At 49.5% G+C, this 18,205-nt stretch overlaps 1 protein-coding gene and 1 long non-coding RNA gene across 3 annotated transcripts; one reads left to right on the top strand and one right to left on the bottom strand.

Annotated features, from left to right (window-relative positions):
• Positions 1-4,107: 4,107 nt before the first annotated feature.
• TSKS (testis specific serine kinase substrate) lies at positions 4,108-17,926 on the top strand. The gene is made up of 11 exons (XM_061173723.1): positions 4,108-4,277; positions 4,533-4,746; positions 12,238-12,333; positions 12,540-12,623; positions 12,957-13,040; positions 13,617-13,897; positions 14,365-14,559; positions 15,413-15,586; positions 16,263-16,398; positions 17,514-17,638; positions 17,770-17,926. Exons 1-11 carry the CDS (start codon positions 4,108-4,110, stop codon positions 17,924-17,926), a joined length of 1,716 nt encoding a protein of 571 aa, XP_061029706.1.
• LOC133078619 (uncharacterized) lies at positions 11,812-14,584 on the bottom strand. 2 transcript variants are annotated; one of them, XR_009697911.1, is made up of 5 exons: positions 14,351-14,584; positions 13,332-13,437; positions 12,829-12,993; positions 12,217-12,284; positions 11,812-12,023 (listed from the first exon to the last, which is right to left on the bottom strand). It is a non-coding gene; the product is annotated as an uncharacterized LOC133078619 (long non-coding RNA). The 2 variants fall into 2 exon arrangements; XR_009697912.1 differs by lacking the exon at positions 13,332-13,437.
• Positions 17,927-18,205: the final 279 nt, after the last annotated feature.

Below are 18,205 nucleotides of genomic sequence, written 5' to 3'. Positions count from 1 at the left end.
TCCTGTCCTTCACCCCAAACCAAAGCCAGAACACACCCCAAAGCCGGCCACCTCCTCCCATCACCACTGCCTCACCTGGTGCAGGCCACCATCACCATCATCTTTTGCCTGGAACCTTGTAGTGACATCCCTGGCCATTCTCCCTGCTTCCATCCTGGCCACTCAGGGTGCTTTTTGCAACATCAGTCAGCTGTGTCCTTCCGCAGCTTAAATGCACCAGACACACTGGCCTCTTCTTGGCCATTAAGACCCTCCAGACTCATTCCTGCCCCCTGCCCACCTCAGCTTTCCCCATGGCTGGCTCATCCTTCAGGTCTCAATGCAATGTCCCCTCTTAGGAGAGAACTTCTGCATTTAGGGGTTTAAAGTGACCTCTCGGGACTTCCCTGGCGGTCCAGTGATTAAGATTCTGTGCTTTCACCCCAAGGGGCATGGGTTCAATCCCTGGTCAGGGAACTAAAATCCCACATGCCGTGCATCGTGGCCAATAAATAAAGAAATAAAGTGACCTATCCGTGTCGTACTTGAACACGTTATCCAGTATTAAAAAAAAAAAAAATGTGTTACAGCAATCCCACTCCTGGGCATACATCTGGGAAAGACGAAACTCTAATTCGAAAAGATACATGCACCCCAACGTTCATAGCAGCACTATTTACAATAGCCAAGACACGGAAGCAACCTAAATGTCCATCAACAGATGAATGGCTAAGGAAGATGAGGTACATATATACAATGGAATACTGCTCAGCCATGAAAAAGAATGAAATAATGCCATTTGCAGCAACATGGATGGACCTAGAGATTATTACACTAAGTGAAGTAAGTCAGAGAAAGACAAATATAATGTGATATCACTTATATGGGGAATCTAAAAAAATGATACAAAGAACTTACAAAATAGACTCACAGACATAGAAAACAAACTTATGGTTACCAAAGGGGAAGGGGGGAGGGATAAATTGGGAATTTGAAATTAACAGATACACACTACTTTATATAAAATAGATAAACAACAAGGACCTACTATATAGCACAGGGAACTATATTCACTATCTTGTAATAACCTAGAATGGAAAAGAATCTGAAAAAGAATATATATACACATATACATATATATATATATATATATATATATATATATATAACTGAATTACTTTGCTGTATAACTGAAACATTGTAAATCAACTATACTTCAATTAAAAAAAATTTCAAGGGACTTCCCTGGTGGTCCAGTGGTTTAGACTCTGCACTCCCAATGCAGAGGGCTTGGATTCAAACCCTGGTTGTGGAACTAAGATCCCACATGCCACGCGGCGCAGCCAAAAAATAAAAACAAAAAAAAATTTTTTTAATGTGTTATAGAAATTTTCAAATATACCCCTGCAAAGCAGAATAGTATAATGCACCCCCATATACTCAGCTCCAACAGTTATCAACATATGACCTTTATTCTTTCATTTATGATCCCCTGCATTTGACTTCCCTACCCCCCACTGGATTATTTTAAAGCAAGCCCCCCCCCATAATATCATTTCATCCCCATCACCCAGTTTCTTCTCCAACATTTCACAATGAAAATTTCTAAATATTCAGAAAGTTGAAACAACTGTACAGCAAACACCCATATACCCCATCGCCCCAATGCTGGCATTAACATTTTACTCCACTCGCTTTATCACAAGTCCATCTGGCCTTCCCTTCCTCCATCCATCAATCCATCATGTGTTTTTTTTTTTAATTTTTAAAAAATTTATTTATTTTATTTGGTTGCGCCGGGTCTCAGTTGCAGCAGGTGGGCTCCTTAGTTGTGGCTTGCCGGCTCCTTAGTTGCGGCACGTGAACTCTTAGTTGCAGCATGCATGAAGGATCTAGTTCCCTGACCAGGAATCAAACCCAAGCCCCCTGCATTGGGAGCGCAGGAGTCTTTTTTTTTTTTCCCCAAGTTATCCTAATTTATTTATTTATTTATTTTAATTTTATTTATTTATTTATGGCTGCGTTGGGTCTTTGTTGCTGCACATGGGCTTTCTCTAGTTGCGGCAAGCAGGGGCTACTCTTTGTTGCCGTGCACGGGCTTCTCACTGCGGTGGCTTCTCTTGTTGTGGAGCACAGGCTCTAGGCGAGTGGACTCAGTAGTTGTGGCTTGCGGGCTCTAGAGCACAGGCTCAGTAGCTATGGCCCACGGGCTTAGTTGCTCCGCGGCATGTGGGATCTTCCCGACCAGGGCTTGAACCCATGTCCCCTGCGTTGGCAGGCAGATTCTTAACCACTGTGCCACCAGGGAAGTCCCAATCCATCATGTATTTTTAATGCATTCAAAGTAAGTTGCAAATAGCACTATTCACAATAGCCAAGATATGGAAACAACCAGGTGGTATATACACACAATGGAATATTATCTGGCCATGAGAAAAGAGGATATTCTGCCATTTTCAGCCACATGGACAGACCCTGAGCACATTATGCTAAGCTAGATAAACCAGACAGAGAAAGACAAGTACTGTATGATTTCACTTATATGTGGAATCTTAAAAAGTCTAACCTGTAAAAAAAGATTAAAATGGTGGTTACCGGCAGGTAGGGTGTGGGAGATAAGATTGATGTTGTTTAAGGGTACAAACTTGCAACAAATAATAAATAAGCCATAGAGATCTAATACACAGTATAGTGAATACAGATAATAATATTGTACTATAATGATGTGATAATATAGCTACAACGGCAATCATATTATAATATATAAATGTATCAAAGTAAGACACACTTTAAATTTATAAACACTATATGTCTGGGAATTCCCTGGCAGTCCAGTGGTTAGGACTTGGCCCAGGTTCGATCCCTGGTCAGGGAACTAAGATCCCACAAGCCGTGCAGCATGGCACAAAACAAAACAACAACAACAACAAAAAAGTCAAATTTATTCAATAAAAAAACAATTAAAAAACAGAATAAAACAAAGTTGCAGATATCAGTACTCATCAACCCTGTTACGGGTTGAATTATGTCCTGCAAAAGATGCTCAAGTCCTAACCTGCAGTAGCTGTGAATTTGGCCTTATTTGGAAATAGGGTCTTTGCAGATGATCAAGTTAAGACATGGTCATTTGGGTGGGCCCTAATCCAATATGTCCAGTTTCTTAAAAGGGGGGAAATTTGGACACAGAGATAAACAGTTCCACAGAGAAGATAGTGTGAAGACACAGGGAGAAGATGGCCATCTACAAACCAAGGAACACCTAAGGATACCAGATACTAGGGGAGAGGCACAGATTCTCCCTCACAGCCTCAGAAGGAACCAACCCTGCTGACACCTTGACCTTGGGCTTCTGGCCTCCAGAACTTCCAGACAATAACTATCTATAGTTTAAGACGCTCAGTCTGCCGGACTTTGTGACAGCAGTCCCGGGGTCTAACACAACTCCAAATATTCAACATGCACATCATGAACTATAGTTCAGTACTTGTTTAGATTCTTTAATCGGTAGAATTCACACACAATAAAAGGCTCAAATCCCAGGTGCACAAATCGGCAAGCTTTGACAAATGTCCACATGGCCATCACCCAGTTTTGATTCCCTTTATATCACGTTCGGACGTCTGGTGTTTTTGGTTTGTTTCTATTGCCCGCCTGTCCCCTTCCAACCCCCCATAGAATGTAAGATCCTCCAACGCTGGTATTCAATCCCCGTCGTCCCCCAGATCCTGGGAAAGTGACAAATCCAATGTATTACATGATGAATCAAGTCTGAATGGAGGGGCTGGGTGACCCCACAGTGAGTGTCAGGGAAAGGTAATTTGGACCCCTCCCAAGAACCAGTGGGTCCGTCCACTGTAAGTTCTGGACTAGAATGAATTTCACTGTGTTTCTGAAGGGGAGGGACAGATCAGGGTAGAACTAAAATCCTGAACAAGAGTTCACTGAGGCCCCCGGGGGAACGTGCCAAGTCACGTTTCCCCACCCTTGTGCCCCCCCCTTACTGGGGCCCAGTGGTTGGGTCCTTTATGAGGCAGGCTTGTGGGGACAGGGGACCTTGAGGGTCAGTGGTCAGTGTAGGTGGAGAGCCTCAGAGGAAGGAGCCCCTGGGAGCCGGGCCCTCCACAGGCCATGGCGAGCGTGGTGGTGAAGACGATCTGGCAGTCCAAAGAGATCCATGAGGCCGGGGACCCCCCCGCGGGGGTCGAGAGTCGCTCCCAGCTGGTTCCCGAGGCTCCTGGGGGTGTGACCAGCCCAGTCAAAGGGATCGCGAAGAAAAAGAAGGCCGTGTCCTTCCACGGGTGGGTTTGTAGCACCCTGTCAGGGGCGGTTCCACCACCCAGCCCTTGCCTCTAACAGAGCACAAGTCCCCCTGTGGGTGCTGTTGGAAAGGGAGGAAAACAGGCAGCAGGGATGGAGGAGAAAGAAGAAAGCAGGCGGCGAGGTTGAAGTCAGAGAGAGTAGGGAATGTGCAGACAGGGAGGCGGGGGGGGGAGCGGGGGGGCGTAACCTGCTGGGGTGGCATCTTGACCCTCCTGCCTGTTTCTCCTCCCCAGGGTGGAGCCTCGGATGTCCCATGAGCCAATGCACTGGTGCCTGAACCTCAAACGGTCCTCAGCCTGCACCAATGTGTCCCTTGTCAACCTGGCCGCCATGGAGCCCACCGACTCCTCGGGGACAGACTCAACCGTGGAAGACAGCGGCCTGCTGGCATTGCCCGTGCCCATCCCACCCTGGGCTCCAGATGACCCAGACATCACGGAAATACTGGTGAGAGGGCCCTCGGCCGGGCTGGGGAATACGAGGGTTCTCACCCTGGTGGTAGGCAAATACTGAGGATGGGTTTGGGGGGGTGTCTTCTTGATTTGGAAAGAGAAGGTTCTTGTCACCCTTTGAGGCCCTACAGTCAGCCATGAATCTGCTCCATCCAGGGTGAATGCTGCCTGCTGCCTGCGAGTTGGTCTTTTGTTCATTCAGTCACTTCCAAATGTCCTGGGTGAAGCTGGAGTCACAGATAGGAATCAGGCCAGGTCCCTGCCCCAGGAAAGCCCCCAGTCTGGTGGGAGTGACAAATACAGACTGGGGTGACAAATTCCATAATGGAGGTAACACTGGGGATCCCAGAAAAGGGCCCCTCAAACCAGGCTAGGGGCATCAGGGAAAACTTCTGGAGGAGGCAGTGTTGGAACTGGGCTTTGATGGATGAGCAGGAGTTCTCTGAGCAGACCACCTCAGACTGTGGGGAAAAACTGGGAGGTGAACAAGATCTAGGAGAATTTAGAGAATTCCTGACTAGAGCATAGAATGCTACAGCTTGGTCCTTTCACTCTCCCACCAACCTCCACCCCCTGCCAGGCTTCTCCTGGGTCAGACCCTGAACTTGGCTTGACATGGACACTGAGAATTACACTAACAATAATCACGGCCATAATGATACTAATAAGATTCACTAGCGGGAATTCCCTGGCGGTCCAGTGGTTAGGACTCCAAGCTTCCACTGCAGGGGGCATGGGTTCAATCCCAGCTCAGGGAACTAAGATCCCGCATGCCACATGGCATGGTCAAAAAAAAAAAAAAAGATTCACTAGCATATACTGAGCACTTTCTGTGTTCCAGGAGCCTCAGTGTCCTCATCTGTAAAATGGAGATGCATGTGTTTGTTCTTTCAAGAAATATTTCTTGAACACCTACAATGTGCCAGGCACTGCTCTAGGAACAGGAAATATAGCAGCACCCAAGACAGAGTTCTGGAGAGAATTGTACCCATCTCATGAGGTTGTCATGACAATGAAATGAAATTCATTCATGTAAAATGTTTAGCACAATAGTCAGCTGTATGCACGGAATAGTTAGTCATTATTTTTATCCTCATTTCACAGATGAAGATATTGAGGCCCTAGAAGGTTAATTAGCATATCCAAAGTCATACGGCTTCTAAGTAGTGGAGCCGGGCTTAGGAGTCAGCACCTGCATTGCTGGGGGCAGTAGAGGTCACTGTGGGAGCCCTGAAGAAGAAGGCCTTGGCCCAGCCGACCATGGTCAAGGAAGGCTTTCTGGAAAAGGCAGCACACAAGCTGGATCTTGAAGATAAGGAAGGCAGAATACAGGGAAGGGTATTCCACTTAGCTGGAACAGCATATGCAAAAGGGCAGGAGTTGAAAAGAGCCTGGGGAACATGTCCTTGTGGCTAGATTGTGGTGTGTGGGAGAGGTGAGGCTGGCGGGGGGTGGGCACAGGACACAGAGGCGGAGAAATGTGGGCATTCTCCATTCTCTTGAGGACAATGGGGAGCCATTGAGGGTTCCTGGGCAGGGGAGAGGAGCAACTCGGCATTTGGGCTCCATATCCATTTACTGAGCATCTACTATGTTCCAGGCACTGTGCTACATCCCTATGGTGAGGGGGGTGTCTCGTTTTCCCCTCTTAGAGGTTCTGCAAGGAAGATGAAAACAAAAATAAGTGAGGTAGAGAGAGGTGGAGTGACCCCCTGCAAGGTTAGAGAGCTTGTAAGAAGCAGGGTCAGGACCAGAAGCTTAGCGAGTGTGATGCTTTCTTTCCCTAGAAGATGCCTCTGGCCCCGGGTGGGAGACGTTTGGAGGGGAGAGACTGGAGGCAGGCAGGCCGGAGAGGAGGCCGGGCGAGGGTCCAGGGTAAGAGGACCAGGTGGAGAGAAGCCAGCAGGCAGAGAGAGAGAGTCCAGGTGGGATGGATGGCCTGGGAGGCATCCCCTCCCACCAGAACACTTTCCTCCCCTTCTCTTCCAGCATCGCTCAGGCAGCACTTGCAGAGGTCCGCCTCCCACTGGAGCTATTTCTGAGTCACATCCTCCAGAGGATTGTGATGCCTGAGAAAGAGCCCTGGGCGGCCAAGATCAAGGTCTGATGCAGCTGTGGCTCACTGTGGGGCTGCAGGGGAGCATCAGCCTCTATGGGGCTTCTCCATAAAATGGAAAAAGTACTGTCAGTCAACACCTTAGGGTATGGGCAGGAACCGTGAGGAGGTGGTCAGGAAGAACACAGGCTGACACACAGCATCTGAGCTGCATCGGGAGAGAAAGCTGGAGGTGGGCAGAGAGGAGGGGGCGGAAACCCAGAGAGAAAGGAGGACAGAGACCCAGAGAGAGGAGGACGGGGACCTGGGGAGGGGGACAGAGACAGAAAACCAGAGATAGAGGAGGGGGCCAGAGACCCAGAGAAGGAAGGAATGGACACCAGAGAGAGAGGTGGGACAGAGAACTAGAGAGGAAAGGAAGAGAACCCGGGAGCGATGGAGACCCTGGGTGAGAGAGTGATAATTCCCAGACTGGATGGAGGGTCAGCAGAAGAATGGTGAAGCAGACAGCTTTGGCTCCTGGCTTTTTTTTTTTTTTTTTTTGGCCGCGCTGTGCAGCTTGTGGGATTTTAGTTCCCTGACCAGGAATCGAACCCAGGCCCCTGGCAGTGAGAGCATGGAGTCCTAACCACAGGACCACCAGGGAATTCCCTGGCTCCTGTCTTAAGCTCTTACATCTTTATGAGGCCAAAGGATGCAACTGAGGAGGTAGTATTGCTTTGGGGGAAGGTCAGTGCCTCCATGCGGAAATGGCCAGAGCAGGTCTTTTGAGCCCTGCTTGGAACTTGTCCTGCTGTCTACAGATTTCCCTGAGGCTGCTGTAGGGTCTTGGTGCTAAGCCCTTTCCTGGTAGGTCCTGTCGTGTTGTCTTTATGTTTAACGATGCTGACACTAATCACTGCGCTTGGCTTATGGATCCTATCATCTTCTTGACCTTTCCTCACCACCATCTGAGCAAGGTATCCTCATTCCCATTTGACAAGAAGGGAAACCGAGGCAGGCTTGGAGTGGGGAATTGGATTGCCCAGTTGCATGGCATGTGGATGGCCAAGGAGACGTTTATCCCCAGGTTTGGCTCCCCACCACCACCGTGCCATTCGCTTTTTTAGCCAAGGCTAGCAGCCTCTGCCTTCACCATTCCCGAAATCTGCTCTCAGTGAAGCTAAAACTCACCTCCAGTGACCCCAGCTGCACTTTCTCTTTTCCCAAGTATTGACCAAGGGCCTTTCTGGATTAGCCTGTGTTCCTCCCAATAGCAGCCCTGTGAAGGTAGTTATTAGTCCCTCCCCATTTTACAGGTAGGGAAAGAGAGGCTTAGAGAGGTGAAGTCCCCTCCCTGAGGTCATACAGCTAGTAAGTGGAAGAACTGAGTTGACTCCAGAACCTGCTCCCCTAGTTTCCCAGAGCAGCTACCTATGGGAAATCCAAGACCGCTGGGTCTTCAGTTTAAAAATATCACAGCTATTGCTGTGAAACAAATGATTCCCAACCTTAAAACAACAAACCTGGAGTGGCTTAATTGGGTGGTTCTGGCTTAGGGTCTCTCATGAGGTTGTAGTCAAGATTTTGGCAGGGGCTGCAGTCATCTGAAGGCTTGACTGGAGCTAGAGGTTGGGCTTCCAAGATGGCACATTCACATGGCTCTTGGTTGGAGGCCTCAGTTCCTTGCCACACGGGCCTCTCCATAGGTAGCTGCTTAGAACATGGCAACTATCATTCTCCAGAGTAAGAGTGAGCAAGAAGGAAGACATGGTTCCTCTTATGAAATCATTTCTTAAGTCACATACCATCACTTCTGCCTTATTCTATTTACTAGGTATGAGTCACTAAGTCCAGCTGACACTCAAGTGACGGGAATAAGGCTCCACATTTTAAAAGAGCCTCAAAAAATTTGTGGGCATATTTTAAACCACCATGGTTTTGTGTGGGTTTTATTGCTTTTTAATTTTTTTTTTTTTTGTAGGTGCCCTTCACCAGGATGAGGAAGTTCCCTTGTGCTTCTAGTTTGTTGAATGTTTTTATCACGAAAGGGCATTGGATTTTGTCAAATGCTATTTCTCTATTCATTGACATGATTGTATTTTTCCCCCCAATATTTTACTAATACGGAATGTTACATGGGTTAATTTTCACGTTGAACCAATTTTGCATTCCTGGGATAAATCCTACTTGGCATGGTGTATAATCCTTTTTATATGCTGCTGGACTTGGTTTGCTAGTATTTTGTTGAAAATTTTGTGGCTGCTTTCAGAAGGAATATTGATCTGTAGTTTTATTATCTGGTGATGTCTTTGGTTTTGGTATCAGGGTAACATTGGCCTCATAGAATGAGTTAGTTCCCTCCTCTTCTGTTTTGTTTGTTTTGTTTGTTTTTTGTTTTTTTGGTGAAGGGTTTGAGATGAATTGGCAACAACTCTTTTTTAAATGATTGGTAGAATTCACCAGTGAAGCCATCTGGGCTTTTTTTGTTGGAAGTTTTAAAATTACTAACTCAACCTCTTTACTTATTACAGGTCTGTTCAGATGTCCTAGCTCTCCTTGAGTTAGTGTTTTGCTAGGAATTTTTCCATTTCATCTAGGTTATCAAGTTTGATGACATACAATTGTTCATAGTGTTCCCTTGTAATCTTTTCTCTTTCCATAAGATTGGTAGTAATGTCCCCTCTTTCCTTCCTGATTTTAGTGATTTGAGTCTTTTTCCTCTTTCTCATGGTCAGCCTAGCTTAAAATTTGTCACTTTTGTTGACCTTTTCAAAAACCCAACTTCCGGTTTTGTTGATTTTTCTCTACTGTTTTCTGTTCTCTATTTCATTTTTTTCCACTCTAATCTTTATTATTTCCTTCATTCTGCTAGCTTTGGGTTAAGTTGTCTCTTCTTTTTCTAGTTTCTTAAGGTGGAAGATTAGGTTACTGATTTTAAGTTCTTTTTTGATGTAGGTGTTTACAGCTCTATATTTCCCTCAAAGTATTGTCTCTGCTGCATCCCACAAGTTTTGGTATGTTGTGTTTTCATTTTCCCTCATTCCTAAGTATAATTTCTCTTGTGATTTCTTCTTCTACCCATTGGCTGTCTATGAGTGTGTTGTTTAATTTCCATATATTTGTGAGTTTCTCACATTTCTTTCTGCTATTGATTCCTGATTTCATTCTACTGAGGTCATTGAGGTCAGAAAACATACTTTGTTTTCAAATCCTTTTAAATTTATTGAGACTTGTTTTGTGACTTAATATATGGTCTGTTCTCGACCATATAAACAATGTTTAATTTCACTTGAGAAGAATGTGTATTCTTTTGTTGGGTGGAACGTTCTGTAGATGCCTGTTAGGTCTGGTTGGTTTATAGTGTTGTCCAAGTCTTCTATCTCCTTCTTGATCTACTCTCTAGTTGTTCAATCCATTCTTGAAAGTGAGGTATTGTAGTCTCCAACCATTACTGTTAAATTGTCAATTTCTCCCTTCAATTCTGTCAGTGTCTTTTTTTTCTTTTTGGCCACGCCATGGGGCTTGCAGATCTTAGTTCCCTGACCAGGGATTGAACCTGGGCCCTCAGCAGTGAAAGCGCGGAGTCCTAACCACTGGACTGCCAGGGAATTCCCAATTCTATCAGTTTTTGATTCATGTGCTTTGAAACTCTATTAGGTACATATATATTTATGATTGTTATAATCCCCTCAATGACTTGACTCATAGTTTTGGCCAGTTTGGAGGGGTGGAATTTGGGGGTTTCTGACTCCACCATTTTGCGGATGTCACCTTAATACAATATTTCTTATCACACTTGTTCTCCAGAGCAGTTATGCAAGAAATGTGAAGTTGTTCCCATTTTACAATGAAGGAAGCTTGTTCTCTCTTTTCTCTTTGTGTATTAGTTCAGCAGCTGTGAAAGAAACCAAAATATCTGGTTGAAGCAGGATAGTTTGTTGCTCACATAAATGTCTCAAGTACAGCAGGTCTCTTCAAATGCAGTAGGTTAGAGGCTCCAGTGTTCTGGGGGCTCAGCTATTAAGTCACAAGTTTGGCTGCTGTAACAAAAAGGCACAAAGTAGCAAAAACAAGATGGAAAATGTTCTCTTGGTCACATGTATAAAAGTATTCATAAGTGGTTGGAATTGAGTATGGTGGCTTCACAGGGTTGAGGATTCAGTCTTCTTTTATATTGTGTCCTCCATCTCATGGTCCAAGATGGCTGCTCCGGCTTTAGCCATCAACATTGTAGGGAGAGAGAAAGGGAGGTGTGCTCCCTACTTTCCTTTATTAAAGGCATGACTTGGAAATTGCCTACATCATTTCCACTCATATTCCATTGGCCAGAACTTAGTCACATGGCCACACCTGGCTGTAAGGGCACCTGGGAATTGTAGTCTTTGGCTGAGCAGTGATGTACCAGGCTAACTCTTCTATAAATGTGGAAATGGGAGGGTGGAGATCCTGTCACATGCATCCCTCCTGAGCCAGTTTGTTTGACAGGAGTCACAAAGCATTTTATGGTGACATAAGGTAGCAATGAACAGAGGCCATATGGCATCATGGTTTGAAACAAAGGCTCTGAGCATAAATTCTGACAAGGCCACCTCCTGTCTCATGTACCCAGGAGTACAAGGGACATCACCTCTCTGGGCCTCATTTGCCTCACTTGCAAAATGGGGCAAATAACCTCAAGAGGTGTGGTTGTGAAGAATAAAAAGGAAAATGTGGGTAAGGGCTTGGCTTGGTGCATAGTGAGTGCTTATATCTGGAAAGTGGGTTATGTTTAGAATTCTCCACTGCCTGGAGAGAAAGACAAGGCATGTGTTTTAACAGTTTATCTTATTTATGTCTGTGGACCCCAAAGGCATTTATCTCAGGTTAAGACCATCCTCCTTCTCCCACATGTCTGAGCCTCCCACCCCCCACTCCCTCCTGGATCCTACTTATTTTTCTTGCCATCCGCTAAGCAGAAAACAAGGCTGCCCCCTGGTTTTTCCTGTTTTTTTGGTTTTTAATTTATTTATTTTTATTTTTGGCTGTGTTGGGTCTTCATTTCTGTGCGAGGGCTTTCTCTAGTTGCGGCGAGCAGGGGCCACTCCTCATCGCGGTGCGCGGGCCTCTCACTGTCGCGGCCTCTTTTGTTGCGGAGCACAAGCTCCAGACGCGCAGGCTCAGTAGTTGTGGCTCACGGGCCCAGTTGCTCCGCAGCATGTGGGATCTTCCCAGACCAGGGCTCGAACCCGTGTCCCCTGCATTAGCAGGCAGATTCTCAACCACTGCGCCACCAGGGAAGCCCCTGCCCGCTGGTTTTATACCAAGAATCAAAGAGGAGCAGCCCTGGCCCCAAATTCCACAGCTATTCCAGGGCAGAATCAAGGTGTAAAGCTAGTTCTAGACTTTCTCTTGGGGTTGGGGTTTGCTCCCATGCACCCACTGACCCACCTGTCTCCCGTTCTTCCCCAGAGTTGGGTTAACAGTGGATTGGTCCACGCCAAAGATTCCATCACCAGCTTGAAGGAAAAGACCACCCGGGTTAACCAGCACGTGCAGACGCTGCAGGTCGTGAGGACCACCCGCCCCCTCCCGCAACATCTCCTCTTCCTCCAGGGTCACGTTGCCCTCTTAGAGCTATCCTCCAACTCAATGCACCCATAGCCCAGTTGGGGAGACTTAGGCTCAGGAGGGAAAGGAAGCTTCCCGCCTCTCCTCCCCACGGGGTGTCTCCTTGAGGCCCTGGCTAACCCCTCCTCCCTTCCATGCTCCAGAGTGAGTGTTCTGTGCTGAGTGAGAATCTAGAGAGAAGGCGGCAAGAGGCGGAAGAACTAGAAGGGTACTGTAGTCAACTCAAGGTGAGCTGCTGTGGGGCAGGAGCGGGGCGGGAGTAGGAAGCGGAAGTAGGAAGAGGGTGAGAGGAAGTGGGGAGGAATGGAGTGCTGGACAGGAGAGAGGTGGGGTGAAGTGGAAAAGGAGCATGGGAGAGGTCCGAGGAAGAACCATTTCTTTAGCCAAGGGAACCGAGCCGGGAAAGGGCAGACCAATAAGCAGAAGGCAGACCTTACGGAAGGAGGGGGCGTGCCTTAAACGCGGCGGGGTGGAAGCTGTATGGAAAATAGCCAGGGTAACGGTTGGGAGGCGGAACTGGAATGGGAAGACAGGGCCCCCGTCCTGGTGTCCTGACCCAGGAGAACTGCTGGAAGGTGAGCCGGTCGGTGGAAGATGCTGAAATAAAAACCAACGTCCTGAAGCAGAACTCTGCCCTGCTGGAGGTAAGGGGGAGGGGCCTAAGGGTTTGAGGAAGGTACTCAAGTAACCGAGGTACTTGAGGTAGACTTCAGGTGGGACTTCCCGCCCTGCCACCACCACCACCACCACATTGCCCCTTCATGTTCATGGTCATACTTTTCCATGCACAGTCATATTCAAGTCCCGGAGAGAGGGATTCGTATCGGACTTGGAGTGGGAATGCCTGTCCTGCCCACATACCCACTCATTTCCCACCAAAATGTTGGAAAAGCTTCAGCTGTTCTTCCTAAACAGGAGGGACTGGAATTGGATACCTTCGAGGATTAGAGTGAGGGTGGAGGGCTAGATGGAGACACAGAGGCAGGCATTCAGTCCAAGGTGAGTTGGACTCCAGCTGGGCTTCGAATGGGGCATCCCTCCCTAGTAACAGCAAGCGGGAGTCCATTAAGACTTCAGGTGGGACTTCCCGGTATCCCGTCCCCACATCCATTCACTTTCTAGCCTCAGGAATTCACTGGGCGGATTTGGTGGTGGAGGCGGTGGTAGTGGTGGGAGGCAAGGGGCCGGACGCAGTAACCCTGCCCTCTTTCCCCACCCAGGAGAAGCTGCGCTACCTCCAGATGCAGGATGAGACGCCCAGGAGGCAGGAGGCTGAGCTGCAGGAGCTGGAGCAGGAGCTGGAGGCTGGCCTCTGCCGCCACGGCCTGGGCCTCGCCACCCAGCCCCCAGGCTGCTCCAGCCCGCCAGGGAGCCCCGACGAACCCCCGCGACGGCGAGGCGTGGCCCCAGGCGGCTGGGGAATGGGGCCCCGGGCAGGGGAGGGCCCCATCGTGAGCGAGCAGGAGTTGCAGAAGGTCTCTGCCTCCCTTGAGGAGCTGAGGTGAGTGGGATCCTGGGATGGGCCCAGGGGGTGGAGCCTCGAAGAGGAGTGTTATGGGGCCGGTGACCCGGAAAGGCAGGACTTCGAAGAACCGAGTTTTGAATATAGGGCAGGTGGCAGGGAGGTCCGCGTCGGGTGAAAATGAGGTGGGCGGGTTTTGGGACGTGGCAGGTCTTTGGAGGCTCCAACTCCCGGGGGACAGGGTTGGCGCGAGCGGTATCTTGAGGAGGCAGTGTCTGGAGGAGCTGATGTGGGGCTGGGAGGCAGGCCGAGAGAAGGCCAGGATACCTGATAAGGGGATAGAGGCAGGGTTCTGGAGGACATGAGAGGATCCCAATAAATGAACAGGACAGGAGAATTCGGGGACAGGGTGGGTCCGGAGCCGCGGGCGTGGTCTTGGCGGGGCGCGGCGGACGGGGGCGTGTCCAAACCTAGCCCTGACGCGTTCCTTACCTCTACGCCTACAGGAGGGAGGTGTCCTCACTGACCGCCCGGTGGCATCAGGAGGAGGGGGCCGTGCAGGAGGCCCTACGGCTGCTCGGGGGCCTGGGCGGCAGGCTCGACGGCTTCCTGGGCCAGTGGGAGCGGGCGCAGCGCGAGCAGGCTCAGGCCGCGCGGGGCCTGCAAGAGCTACAGGGCCGAACGGACGAGCTGTGCACCATGTAAGGGCCCAGACGAGCGCACGGGGCGGGGACGTGGGGGGGGCGGAGCCTTGAGGGAAAGGGGTGGGCCAATCAGCTGGAGTCAATCGGGTGGAGCGCATATACTGACAGGTGGAAGCCCCAATTAGAGAGTAGAGAGGGGCGTGTTATAACTAAGAAGGACTGAGGGGCGGAGCCACTTAGAGAAGAGGTGAGTTCCACACCTTAAAAGCAAAGGACGGAGCCAAGTAGGAACAGGGGAAACCAGTTAGAGAACAGGGAGGTACATTCCCGACAATAAAACGCAAAAGGAGGTACCAATCAGAGCAGAGGGGGCAAGGCAGAGCGGGGTATTGCAAACTGGATGGAGACAGAGGTGCTGGGCTAATTTTGGGTGGAGCCTTGCTGGGACTACAGGTTTCCCTGCCATCCAAAAGTAGAGCAGTTCCTGTGAAACCTTCTGTAAGCCAAAATAGCACAAAGCGAAGAAGCAATAACCTTAGAATACATCTTGCTAACAGATGCACAAAATAAATTGAGATAAAGCACAGGTGCCCATAGACAACACAGTTCAAAGCTATGGTGGCTTGGTGCTGAGATACTGAGTGTAGTTCTCAGAGAAGGGGCTTGGTGGCGCCACCCTCGCTGCTTGGAGTGTGTCCTGCTTCGGTAACAGCTTGCTACAAAACAAATGCTTTGCGCTTTTTTTCATGAAAGGGAAAATCCTCTTCGGACTTCTTTTGGTTAGTGAAAACAGGTACTAATGTAGGCCTTTTGTAAAAATGAAGTGGGGTAAAGCGAACTTTCAAAAACCGGAGGATGCCTGTATACTGTTGGAGAGGCGACCTAACTGTACTGCTTACTCACACCGCAGGGTGGAGCGGTCAGCAGTGTCTGTGGCTTCACTGAGGAGCGAACTGGAGGCGCTGGGCCCAGTGAAACCGATTCTGGAGGAGCTTGGGCGGCAATTTCAGAGCTCTCGTAGAGGGTCTGACCTCTCTATGAACCTGGATCGGGCTCCCCAAGGCTCCTGTGCCCGCTGTGCCAGGTAAGGGGGCAGCGCCTGGCTCCAGGTGCATTCTGCATTGTATTGAGGACCAAGCATTGAAGGAGATGAGACTTTAGCAAGAGTGGAGAGGGACATTCATTGTGGGAGACAGGGCATCCCCATGTATTGTAGGATGGGCCAGTCTCGCGGCATTATGGGAGTCACATTTCTTCCCTCCCAACAAGGTGAAGTCAGTGTCTTGTGGAACGCAAGAAAGACTTGGTATGTTTCGAGCATCTTGGATTTCCAGTGCATTGTGGGAAGGCTGGGCAGTGGTACTGGGTGGGAGGCAGGTTTTCTCAGTGCATCGTAGGGAAATGAGACCTTGGGGTGTTGGAAGCCGACAGATACCATGCTTGATCTGTATTGGGAAGGGTGCAGGGCACTTCCAATACAACATGGGATCGGTTTTAACTAGTGCATTGTGGGAAATGTGACTTTCTGATGAACGGAGGACCGTGTGGTGGAAATCCCCAGGCACTGTGGTAACTCCCCACGCTGCAGAAACCAGAGCATACCGGATGAACTGTAGTTTGGACCCAGTGCATGGTGGGAAGGTTGCCTGGGTGCATACTGGAAACGGGACCTGGGTGGAGGCTGGGCAGATGGGCATGGTGTATCCTGGGAATGGAGTTGGTCCGAGGCCTCTTTCACCTGGTGACTACCCCTCCCCCAGCCAGGGACAACAGTTGTCCACGGAGTCCTTGCAGCAGCTGCTGGAGCGAGCGCTGACCCCGCTAGTGGACGAGGTGAAGCAGAGGGGCCTGGCTCCTGCCTGCCCCAGCTGCCAGAGGCTACACAAGAAGATTCTGGTACCAAGGACCATGGGCCACCATGCCCCACTTTTTGGTCAGGGCAGGGCGGGGGAGCCCCAGGCACAAGGATACTGCTGGTGTGTGGCAGGATGGGAAGGATGAGCTGTGGGCAGCAGGTGTTGGGGGAACACTTGGCTCTAATACGTCGGGACGGGGTGAGAGGGGAGCTATTTGGTGTTTAGTGAGTCATAGGTCTATCATTATGGAAGCTTGGGTGATGGATATGGGCCCAAAGCATGATGGGACATGGATCTGGTGCACTGTGGGACAGAGGAGACAAACACCAGTCTATAGCTTCATGGAATATAAGCCTGATTTTCTATGAGCCTTAAGAGAGGCAGTGCATTATATGGGATCACTGAGATCAGACAGGGGACCCAGCGAATAGCAGGTCACAGTAAGCTAATGCATTATGGGAAATGGAACCACAGCTCTTCGTGAGGCATTGCACACAGACTCAGGACCAATAACTGATGGAACTTGAGGCTGGTGTACATTCTGAAACATAGAGATCTAGTATATTATGGGATATTGGCCTAATGTATGATGGGATATGAGTTGTAGTGGGTGAAACAGACAAATGAGGCAGTAACGGACAGTCATGTGGCAGACCTAGAGGACTAAGACATGATAGGACATGGGGGCTGGTACATTGTGGGATATAGGGAACCAGAGCACTGAGGACTATTATTGTGAACGAGAGGCTGGCCTAATAGATAGGATGTGGGGGTCACATCCCATAATGTGAATTATGGGATGTAGATGATCACCATGTGATGGGATACCAGGGCCCAGACATCAAATGCATGATGGCTCATGGGCATTAGGGGACAATGTGATAGATGCTGATTTAGTGCTTACAGGGACAAAGAAGGCCAGTGCAATAGGGGACAGACAGTGGGACAGACACCAGTCTAGTGCACAATGGGACTTGGGAGGCCCAGTGCACTGTGGGATGCAGGGGTCAGCCTCAGGCTCAAGGCATGATGGGATACTCTGGGGGAGGAATGCGGGCCCTAGGGGACCCTGCCCCTTGCCCTCCGCGATCCAGATCCCCCTCCACTCCCAGCCCAGTCCAGCAAGCCCAGCAGCACCTACACTCCTCTCCCCAGGAGCTGGAGCGCCAGGCCTTGGCCAAACATGTCAGGGCAGAGGCCCTGAGCTCCACCCTTCGGCTGGCCCAAGACGAAGCCTTGCGGGCCAAGAACCTGCTGCTGACCGACAAGATGAAGCCGGAGTGAGGAAGGAGGCTGAGGGCATGGGAGGAGGGTGAGGTCTTGGGGAAAGGGCTTGAGTCACCCCCGGCTTCCACACCAGCCCCGAGGCATCGGGCCTCCCGAGCACTAACCGCCCACTCTCTCGTTACAGGGAGAAGGTGGCCGCTCTGGACTATCTACACTTGAAGATGTGCTCCCTCCACGATCAACTCAGCAACCTGCCACTTGAGGGGTCCACGGGGACAATGGGGGGAGGGAGTGGTGGGGGAACTCCCCCAAAACGTGGGGGCCCAACCCCTGAGCAATAAATGGCCCCTCATGCTGGCATGAATTCCATCTCCTTTTTGGCACCAAAAGAGGGCTAGTAAAATTGCACATACACCGTGCACTAGCCTCTGTGCTCACTATGACTTGATCCTCAGCCAACAGGGTGTCGATGGTGGTACAGTTCTTTAATTTCTTGGGGGTTTTTTTGTTTTTTAATATTTATTTATTTGTTTACTTTTTTTATTTGGCTGCGCCGGGTCTTAGTTGCTGCTCACAGGATCTTTTAGTTGCGGCATGTGGGATCTTCGTTGCGGCATGCG

Source organism: Eubalaena glacialis, chromosome 18 (assembly GCF_028564815.1).
Source record: "Eubalaena glacialis isolate mEubGla1 chromosome 18, mEubGla1.1.hap2.+ XY, whole genome shotgun sequence".
Lineage (NCBI taxonomy): Eukaryota > Metazoa > Chordata > Mammalia > Artiodactyla > Balaenidae > Eubalaena > Eubalaena glacialis.
The sequence above is the reverse complement of the archived record's forward strand: the minus strand, read 5'-3'. Positions and strand labels throughout refer to the sequence as shown.

Excerpts from the sequence above, each read along its gene's own strand:
- TSKS (XM_061173723.1), top strand. The coding sequence starts at position 4,108 with ATGGCGAGCGTGGTGGTGAAGACGATCTGGCAGTCCAAAGAGATCCAT. Across the intron at positions 4,747-12,237 it reads CAGACATCACGGAAATACTG|AGTTGGGTTAACAGTGGATT; the intron begins GTGAGAGGGCCC and ends GTTCTTCCCCAG. Across the intron at positions 15,587-16,262 it reads TCCTGTGCCCGCTGTGCCAG|CCAGGGACAACAGTTGTCCA; the intron begins GTAAGGGGGCAG and ends CCCCTCCCCCAG.